This window comes from Podarcis raffonei, chromosome 1 (genome assembly GCF_027172205.1).
Source record: "Podarcis raffonei isolate rPodRaf1 chromosome 1, rPodRaf1.pri, whole genome shotgun sequence".
In the NCBI taxonomy this organism is placed as follows: Eukaryota; Metazoa; Chordata; class Lepidosauria; order Squamata; family Lacertidae; genus Podarcis; species Podarcis raffonei.
Window position 1 is genome coordinate 62,960,398 of NC_070602.1, and position 10,940 is coordinate 62,971,337.

At 40.6% G+C, this 10,940-nt stretch overlaps 1 protein-coding gene across 5 annotated transcripts in view; it reads left to right on the top strand.

Moving 5' to 3' along the window:
- The window catches only part of METTL15 (methyltransferase like 15), a 91,862-nt gene extending 81,568 nt beyond the window's left edge, over positions 1–10,294 (top strand). For all 5 annotated transcript variants that reach the window (XM_053389726.1, XM_053389746.1, XM_053389704.1 and 2 more), the window contains one exon: positions 8,195–10,294. In XM_053389726.1, the coding sequence (XP_053245701.1) occupies positions 8,195–8,640 (446 nt within the window). In that variant the 3' untranslated portion in view covers positions 8,641–10,294. The remainder of the gene's footprint in view (positions 1–8,194) is intronic.
- The last annotated feature ends 646 nt before the right edge of the window (positions 10,295–10,940 follow it).

A 10,940-nucleotide genomic window follows, 5' to 3' on the forward strand; every position in this document is an offset into this window, starting at 1 on the left:
CGCAGAATAGGAGGCAACTTGTCCCTTAAACTTTTAATGCTTGATTCTGTGCTTATACATGAAGCAAACTCTCTTGTAAAACTTTAACTCATCTTTACATTCAAAGGGCTAATGGAAAGACCTGTGATGTTGCTGTGTATTATTATTAAATAGATTTGTATGCCACCTTTTCAGAATTGTTTGAAGTGGCTTTGAAAAAATGACAGTAGAAACCATACCCCCCACGCACACATATATAAATGCAAAAGCTAGAGACTGCACAGAGAAGGTAAAACAGTTGCAGTAAAGTTCCAGGACTGAAAACAGCAATACAGTCATACCTTGGAAGTCAAACAGAATCTGTTCCAGAAGTCCGTTCGACTTCCAAAACGTTTGGAAACTAAATCGCAGCTTCTGATTGGCCCTGCCGGACGTTCGGGTTCCAAAAGAACATTTGCAAACCGGAACAATCACTTCTGGGTTTGCAGCGTTTGGGAACCAAAATGTCCGAGTTCCAGGGCGTTCGACAACCAAGATACAACTGTATACAGAATTATAAAATGCCTGGTTGGATAAAAAGTTTTTACCTGTCCCTGAGAGGTAATGGCTGTAGGCATCAGGCTTTGTGAAGGAAGTGAGGGAGCATTCCAGTTACTCCCCAAGCAGGAGGACTCAGTGAAGAATCCTACCATATACAGTGGTACCTCGGGTTAAGTACTTTATTCGTTCGGGAAGTCCGTTCTTAACCTGAAATGGTTCTTAACCCGAAGCACCACTTTAGCTAATGGGACCTCCTGCTGCCGCCATACCGCCGGAGCACAATTTCTGTTCTCATCCTGAAGCAAAGTTCTTAACCCGAGGTAATATTTCTGGCTTAGTGGAGTGTGTAACCTGAAGCGTATGTAACCTGAAGCGTATGTAACCCAAGGTACCACTGTACATTCAAAGCACAAACAGGGCTTGAGAAATCTCTCTCCCAAATATAGGGCTATCTAGGTAAACGCCATCACTCTGAATTGCACTCAAAACACACAGGAATTCATTGATGTCATTTCAGAATTGGGACGAGATTGTTTGACATAACCCATGCCACCCCAATGCCGAGCAGATGCATTTTTATTTTTGAGCCAACTGAAGGCTCTGACAGGTCTTCAGGAGCAGCCCCCTGTACAGTGCATGCTAGTAGTCAATCCCAGATGTTATGAGTTGCCAGGCCCCCTCTGTCTGTGTGGTGCTGCCACCGCTTTGGGCAGTACAAACAGCACTCCAAACCTACATCGAAAACAAGGGCAGATGGGCCCTTTACAAAGGCATAAATCTCAGCACTGCAGGCCCTCCAGGATTTCTTTATCTTTATTGCTATTGCTCAGTTGTTTTGCATTTTGTTTTTCTTTGTTCCTGTGGAAGGGAAGGTCGTCCCTTTGTAAGCATTAGTCAGGTTATATAAGATGGGTAGTAGTCACTACTAAACTACTGTGCTGGACTAGTGACACAGCCTTTTATCTTACTCATTCGCAAGTCGTAGTCATGAGCCCTGATACATCTGCTAACGTCTAGGTGTTGAATAATGATACAAAAAGATTGGATATCTCAGTGTACCTATTGTATTCTTCCCCAGGGCCAAACCAAGACATTTTACTGCCTAAGGCAAAGGGCAAAATAGTCTCCTCATTCCATGTACAGAAGCTGACTGGACTAGCAGTTGAATCTTACTTCACTTCTGACAATGAAATATGTCTGCCAGTATATCTGAGTGCAGCAGGCTAGTTTTGGGGGGGGTATGATGCCACAGTGACACAGAGGGAAATGGCCAGGGGGCTCAGGTAACTGCCCCCTAGTAACTGCTGCCTGAGGCAATTGTCTCACTCCGCCTAATGGTAGGACTGGCCCTGTTCTTCCCTCAACTCCTTCTGATCTTTTCTTTTGGTGGCTGGTGTTCCTTGTTACCTGATAGCTTTCGTGACTTTTTTCCACTTGCTTTCATTTAGATTTGTGACTTGTTCACAGACAAGTAAGATTATGTAAGCCTTTAAGATTCTCTTGATGAGAACATAAGTTTATGGGCCAAAAAGGCAATTAAAAAGAATCTTGGTAGGTAAATCTAGTTTATCCAGATCTATCCAAGTTCACAGACACTTAACTAATGTCTTGAAATATGTAATATTGCTTGAGTTTCAGATGGATATATGATATACATCCACATTTATTAAGAAAGCCTAGACAAAAGGACATAAGCTGCGTCATTGAAACTTATTAAATGTGATTCAGATCCAACAGGAAATTCCTGTAAACAGGTGCCCGCTCAGAATTAATTTTTGAAGTCTGCCACACACTCTGTCTCACAGGGGACTTGAATGCTGCCCATTGGCAGGCACTGCACGTTGCTAATTTCATTCTGAAGCTTAAAGTTTCAATGCATTTTAACATGTGAATCTATTAGATTTTCAATAGTGTAAGCAACATCAGGGTATCCCAAAACTAAAAAAGGATAATTTCTCTCCTTGGGATTTTAAATCATTCATCTTGCCAGAAGCATGGTTTTTTTTATGAATGAAATCTATTTTGCATGCTTCCCATACAAATTTTGTTCTATTATTATCCATAGTAAAGCCTGTTACCAAGCAAGATTTTTCTTCCATTGGCAATTCTTTTTTGTGGAAAGGTCAGAACATGATGGATTCCCCCCACCCCCCAGATCCACAAATGTTCCTCCGTTTAAATGATTAAGAATGAAATAACATACATCTCTTCCTGGCTGGGCTAGTCCAATTAAAACAGGATAGAAGGAATACTCTACTAAATTCTTTCTGTTGTTTTTTCTCCTGGCAGACCCCAGCAGAGATAAACATATTTATTTAAAATTTTTGTACCTACTTTTCCTAAGAATAGTCAAGACAGCTTACAACATCATTATTAAAACAATGAAACATTAAACAAACATTACAAAACTTAAGGGGCATAAAACAGTGAGCTAAAGCATAATCTATAAAAATGTCCTTGTAAAAGCAGCAGAAGATGATGATTACAACCAACACTACATCTTTGTAGCATAAAAAGCATCTTAGCCAGAGGCTTTTCTAAGAAGGATGATCTTTGCCAGCCACCAAAATGCCAAGACAAGGTTTCCTAGGAAGGGAATTCTGGAACCTTGGCATGACTACAATGAGGTCTCCCTGGTCACAGTCAGAAGGATAATATGTATACGATATGAGAACCTTTGATGATGATCTTAATAAAGCAAGTAGGTTCATACAAGAAAAACTAGTTCTTCGGATATACTGGCCCAAATCATACATGGCTTTACAGGTCATTAATAGAATTTTTAATTGGGGACCGAAACAAACTAGAAGCCAGTGCAGATGCTTATGATAGGTAGCTCCCATTAACAAATGTGGCTGTCATATTCTGGACCAGTTGTAAGTTTGTGGATATTTTTTCAAGGGCAACCTAGATAGGCTGCCTTTGAAAGATATTCCCATAGCCAATCTACAATCTCCAGGAATGGGAATATTTGGTGCAGCAACCTAAGGTGAGCAAAAGCATTCCATTGAGAACATTTTGTGTTCTTAAGGGAAGTAAAATCCCAACGAACACTAATTAAATCATTATTCATGGATCAACAATCTTATGGACCCATGAGACCTGTCTTGTCTAGACTAGGCTTCAGTTTGGTAGCCAGTCCATTACTGTCTTGGGCACTTATTTATAGTGGCAATAGTATCTATAGATGGAAAGAAGAGAGAACTGTGCATCATCTGCCTATTGGTGACACTTTTCTCTAAATCTCTGAATGGTTTCATGTAAGATGGAACCCTGAGGGGAAGCCAGAGGCCAATGGGTAATGTGTTGAGAAGAGTTCTCCCACCACCACCTTTTGCAGTCAACTGTCCGGGACCTGAATAACATTTTAAAGCAAAATCCCACTTTTGCTAAGCAATTCAGATGGATATCATGGTATTTAAAGCTGCTGACAGATCTAGTACAACTGATAGGTATGTACTTCTTGGCAAAGGTCATCAGTCATTGAGCCTGGGGCTGTTTCCAGTCCAATATTAGGCCTAAATATAGAAAATCCACATCTAGAACTGAAAGGCCTAAATATAGAAAATATAGAAAGGCCTCCTAAAACCTGATCACCTTTCTCAGGGATGGAATGTTTGAGTCCAGCTGCAATTTATCCTATGTGGTAGAACCAAGAGGGAGCTGCTTCAGAAGTGTTTGAAGAAGCCTGTTTTAAGTTTACAGGAACCGCATCATTAAGCACCCTTCCACTCACTCAGCTAGTCTGCCTCTAGCTGTTCATGAAAACTTGGAAGGACAAGGGTTGAGTGTGCACATGATCAGCTTCTTTTGTATACCTCCCCAGGCTACATAAATATTGAGAAATATCCAACAAAACTAAACAAGAAAATGTGAAAGGTACATCTATGGACTCTTCCCAAGCTCTGGTGTTTAAGTTGAAACAAGCATGAGCAGTTCTATCCACTAAGCGCCTGGTAGATTGGTAACAGCAAGCCACCAAGTGGTCATCATCTCGTTCTTGATGGTCTAGATGACTACCTGAGAAAGATCTAATCTATCATGAGCTTTCTGCCACAGTCACTCTGTTCATTCATAAGACTAAATTGTACCTTGACTTTTCATTTGCTTGCTCAGGGTGGCTAATCTAGATATCATCCCCATCAGCTCTGCAGACCACCATGGGGCATGCATGATTCGATTAGCTGCAAGAAAGCTTCAGTGACAACCATTTGTAGAAGAGCTATTCTGGATCCAAGATATAGAGCATGTTCTTTCCTTGTAGATGTTTTATCTGTTCTTGGACCTGCCAGTTCAGTAATTCAAATTTAAAGTTGTGACAGGCAGATGAAATCCAATACTGATTATGTTCTTGATGAGAGGTGATGTTAACTTTGTTGTTATTGTTTAGTCGTTTAGTCATGTCCGACTCTTCATGACCCCATGGACCAGAGCACTCCAGGCACTCCTGTCTTCCACTGCCTCCCGCAGTTTGGTCAGACTCATGTTAGTAGCTTCGAGAACACTGTCCAACCATCTCGTCCTCTGTCGTTCCCTTCTCCTTGTGCCCTCAATCTTGCCCAGCATCAGGGTCTTTTCCAGGGAGTCTTCTCTTCTCATGATGTGGCCAAAGTATTGGAGTCTCAGCTTCAGGATCTGTCCTTTCAGTGAGCACTCAGGGCTGATTTCCTTCAGAATGGATAGGTTTGATGTTAACTAGGCTGCCCCAAAGGAGGTGAGAGGAAGCAATTCCTTCCCTATGGGAATTGCCAAGCCAGGCAAAATGCATAAGACCCCTGATGGATCAAACCAAGGATCCATCTAGTTTAGTATTCTGTTTACATGAGTAGTTTACATGAGTAGCCAGCTGGATGTCTCTAGGAAGGCCACAAGTAGAGAGAGACCCAGGAGTGGTTCCTTGCTTGTGAGGGCATGACATCACAATTTTCTTCTGAAGGAACAAGGGACGTGCACAAAGGAGAGATTTCCCTTCGTATTCAGGTTTTAAGCACATTGTTTCATCTTTATCAAAGAATACCATAAGAGCGTCGACCACACTGATACTGTTTATAGTTACTCATTTAAGTGCTTACCACAGTGAGCTTTACAGTATATGGAAGAATTGCTTTTTTCATTAAGATGAAGGATTTAACCTATAAATGAAGGTATATTTTTAGATTTATTCGACATAAGGAGACATATGTCTTGCCATATATCTTTTTCCCCAGATCTCTTTGCTTGGCTCAGGTGTCGGCCTTCTATACACAGTGTGCTGAATTTTCCTTTTGTCTGTTTCTTTATTCTATCCAAGTACATAAAATAAGAGACTGGATGCCATAAATACATCCAGGATCATAAATAATGTGTGTTAACCAAAAAAAAAAAGTTCCTAGCTGATTCTTCCATTTGCTTTTAACTTGTAGGCAAGTGGAAGATGACAATACATGCTTTCATGTAAATGCCTAGGATCCGTTCTGTGAAGCCAAAGGGGCAGAGAGGATAGTCTGGAAGGCAGAGTGACTGAAGATCCATCATTCCCCTGATTTCAAAGTGGTGTGTGATGTGGTGGGTGGGATGGGTTGCTTTGCCAAAAAAATAAGAAGAAAGCAATCCCTCTGTTTGTGCAGATGTGGTTCATTTGCTCTGCTGGATTACAGCCACCACCTTTGGTGAATACGTAACCCGTGGATCAGGGGACATCATTTTATAGCTCCTTTAACCAATTTAAACATTATTTCAGATTCATGGCTGCCACTGGAAATGGTTTCTGCGGGATTGTGGCTTTACAGCTGCAGTGATGTTCAAGTCTGCTTCCATTATGGGTTGGTTAGACTGCATTTCAAGCAGCCATGCTGCAGCCATGCTGCAGCCCTGCTGGTTCCAAAGATGTGAGGCGCCAGTGTGGATGCTTAACAGGCAATGTGGCAGAACAATGTAGGAAGCAGATTCAAATGTTGCAGCAACTGGAATTAGATGAATAGCAGTGAGAAGGGCAGGGAGTGCTTACTATGTTTTCTCTTACCTCCAAACATGGCATTATTATAGAAATTAATACACTATTGCAGTGCAAAAACTTGGATTGCCACAGCCCGATGCAATATGGGTTTTAAATATTTTGCCTCACATATACTGAAAACTAAAAAATTGTCCAGTAGCACCTTAGAGACCAACTTAAGTTTGTTCTGGGTATAAGCTTTCGTGTGCGTGCACACCTGTTGACAAATGACCTGGTCTGAATAGAGATATTGGATTCTTGTCTCACTACACATGCTAAAGCAGTGTTTGGTCATCTGCATACTATCCCTTGCTTTTTCCCGTAGGACTAATTGCAGTCAACAGTCGTCCACAGGTTTACCATACCCATTGAGTCAATCAGCCATCTCCTACTACCCTTCTGAGAAAAACCCCACCCCACCCTCCCACTATATATAAGGGTCTGGTGACTTCTGTTTCAGTGTATCTGAAGAAGTGTGCATGCACACGAAAGCTTATACCCAGAACAAACTTAGTTGGTCTCTAAGGTGCTACTGGACAATTTACTTATTTATTTATTTTGACTGCGTCAGACCAACACGGCTACCTACCTGAATCTACATTTTGAAAATGTTACCATACTTATCAGTTTAGACAAATCAAAATACCTGATTTTTTGTCAATTGAACCATGATGATGGGAAGCGATAGTTTAAAGATGAACAAAGACAATTGTGGCAGTATTTAGGGGGGAATATTTGTATGCAAACAGAACATCTGTTTATATTTCACTTACGAATAGATTGTAATATCAATTCTCCATATTCGTACATAAGAAAACTTGAACATCAGCTGACACTGAATGGACTCTGTAGGATGCCAGATAGGACAGAGGAGGCTGCCTAACAGCCTGATGAGTTCAGTCTTCCAGTAGGGCAAAAAATATTGAATTAGGTCCTTCTAACTCATGTATGTGTAGAAATATGAGAAAAACATTTTGATGTCAATGTTTATTTATTGACAGTGCTATGTGGGAATAAGTAAAGTTATTAGTATATCTCCTAATTCTATATACTAAGAAAATCCCCCCCCCAAAAAAATCTTCACAGTTCTGACCACTTATCAGTTTGCCCCAGTAACACTAACATTGATTAGAAATGGTGGAAATAAGGATGGCATTTTTATGAGAGCCAGTGTGGTGTAGTGGTTAAGAGCGGTAGTCTCGTAATCTGGGGAACCGGGTTCGTGTCTCCGCGCCTCCACATGCAGCTGCTGGGTGACCTTGGGCCAGTCACACTTCTTTGAAGTCTCTCAGCCCCACTCACCTCACAGAGTGTTTGTTGTGGGAGAGGAAGGGAAAGGAGAATGTTAGCCGCTTTGAGACTCCTTAAAGGGAGTGAAAGGCGGGATATCAAATCCAAACTACTACTACTACTACTACTACTACTACTACTCTTCTTCTTCTTCTTCTTCTTCTTCTTCTTCTTCTTCTTCTTCTTCTATATTGGCCAAAGACATTTGATTAACCTGCAGGATTCAGAGGCCGCTAACTTCTGGCCATGAGACTTCTAAAATGTTGAAAAGTACTATTAAAAATCAGCATTTACAAATTCTATCACTAATATAGTTAAGAGTAAAAATAAAGGGGAGTAGAGAAGGATCATTTGGGAGTTCATTGCTACTGAAGAGTAATCATTTAATTCATTCTCTTTTATTCATAACAGGTGCTTTCCCAGACGCAGCTTTGTATGCTCGAAAAGACTTGCTTCACAGACCAACGCATGTTGCTACCAAAACGTTCCAAGCCTTGCGCATATTTGTCAACAATGAGCTGCACGAACTATTTGCGGGGCTAAAGGCAGCCGAGAAGCTTCTAAAACCAGGGGGGCGACTTGTAGCAATTTCTTTCCATTCGTTAGAAGATCGTATCATCAAGCGGTTTCTTCATGGAATAGATATATCAGAAAAATTCAATCTCAGTGTCAGGCAGAAGATCAGGCAAGTGGAGAAGAATTCTTCAGAGAATGAGGAGGAGGATGAATTGTCCAGTGGAACTTCTAACTCAAGATGGACCTCAATACAGAAGAAAGTGGTCACTCCCCAAGCTAAGGATATTAAAGACAATCCAAGAGGACGCTCAGCAAAGCTAAGAGCAGCTATTAAGATGTAAACATTTTTTTAAACAGCAAATCTGTAGCATTTTTAAAAGTTAGCCACACATTGTTCCTACTTCACTAATTAAATCAGAATGCCAAAGAAGGGAACGCCACATGACTAAACAACCTTTTTTCTGCATTGCTACAGAAAAATATCTTTCACATATACAGATTAAAGGACAAGAATTATGTTAGTTTCTGTATAACTCACCATGATAATATTCAATAATATCTAAAATGCAGGTACATATATTTTAAATATGCCTACTTTCCCCTATAACAGCAAATGCACAGCCATGTGCTATGTAGCTGTATTCATTTTTATATATGTTTTTATTGTAAATTGCATTTATAATCTGTGAGAAGGGGTTAATAAACAAATTAGGGTTAATGAGTCAGCTAAAATTCAGAGTGTTAAACAAGTCAAGCTGTGGTTTTTTTGATGCATCCAAATGGACCAATAGGGAATGGCATGGGCTGAACCAGAAACCTAACAATATGATTCTAAAAGAATCCACTGCAAATCCTAAAATGGTGTATTGTGGCTCAGAACTGCATGTGAATATTGATTCCATACCTAACAAAAGCAAGTCTCATTGTGCAATGAAAATCAGGCCAAATTGCCTTCCTATTTTACTAGAGTAAAACTTCAGTGGATTGCTGTTGAGCTGCATACACTTTCTATAAGATCTGCCAGTTGGAATTTCTAAGCAACCTCAGGGAACCATATAGTGTATCCCATTACTTTAATTGGCGTACCATGGTATTCCATGCAATTTGCAGTTATGATCTGTAAGCCTGAATATCACATGCTCTGAAGAAAATATGTTCAGTTGTGTTTCCTGTTCTCCATTGTACTGTTAAAGATCAGTCACAAGCACCTCCTTAATCATGGTACAGCAAATGCATGTTTTTTTTTAAAAACACTCTTAATTGTTACTACCACCATCTATGCAACTTCCCTGTAAGTTAGTGAAAATCTCAAATGTACCATCCTCCAGCATCTTGGTACAGTGGTACCTCCGGTTACATACGCTTCGGGTTACATTTGCTTCAGGTTACTGACTCCGCTAACCCAGAAATAATACCTCTGGTTAAGAACTTTGCTTCAGGATGAGAACAGACATCGTGCCGTGGCAGCAGCGGGAGGCCCCATTAGCTAAAGTGGTGCTTCAGGTTAAGAACAGTTTCAGGTTAAGAACGGACCTCCAGAACGAATTAAGTACGTAACCAGAGGTACCACTGTATTAGTATGCAATTCCAAAGGATGACAAGTGTGGGCACTCTTGGCTGGGTTCCAAGTCAGTAGAGAGCTTACTGCCCTAAGCAGTGCTTTGTTTCCACTTTGCATGGAGTATTTAGAAAAATCAGATGCCACCTAAGAGAATTATCAGCTTGCATGTCCAGGTTTTTTCCAGGTTAGGGGGCCTACAGGTTAGCAGGTCCATGCCTGAGCCGCTGAAGGCACACACTGCCATACATTTTTCAGGGATGGTTATCCCAAAGTGACATGCTTGTAGTAAGCAGCATAGCTTTCCCACCTAAAATGATTAGTGGTGTGTTCCAAAACACAGCAGATGTTTCTGATTGATTTTGCCTGATGATCTGATCTCTTCCCTCTGCCCCTGGACAAATACAATAAAAATGAAAAATCATTATTTTTACTTCGCCCTTTTGTAATAAAGAGTCAAGTTATTCCCATTTTTCCTAATAAGTAATTTGTAGGATCTGTTGTGAACTTAGTCTAAATTAATAACGCTTTTCACCAAAAATGAATAGATAGGCAATTTCTAGGATGGAGTTTTCAGGAGGATCCAAGAATCTGCAGTAGGACTGGTGTTGTTTAACTTGTTAATGGTCGAGGAAAGGAGCTCCATTTCTTCCTCGTGTAGCGATAATTTCATCAGAATGTCAATACACGTTATGAGAGCTAATTTGAAGAATTGCATTGATCAGTCTTTCTCTGACTGGGAGTGTAAGCATCTTTCATGAAGGAAGGGAACATGGAGCACACTCGAGAGATTTAAGCAATTTATCATGTTGTGTCTATAAGCAGACAAGATTCATGGTTTTCTAAAGGATGGGTAGTGATCCTAGTGCAGCTTCCAAAAGGAAAGAGAGCAAATCCTTGATCATTTGTATAGATAATATGATAGTAGGAATGCAGGTGTGCCAGAACCTCAGGGGGAAAAGTGAAAAGCAGACAAGGATTGTAGGAGCTGGGTGTGTAGGAAAGGCTTATGGAACAAAGAATATAGGGAAAGGGGTGATTCAGTGATTGGGAGATGATGGAATATCCTAGATAATTACCTCC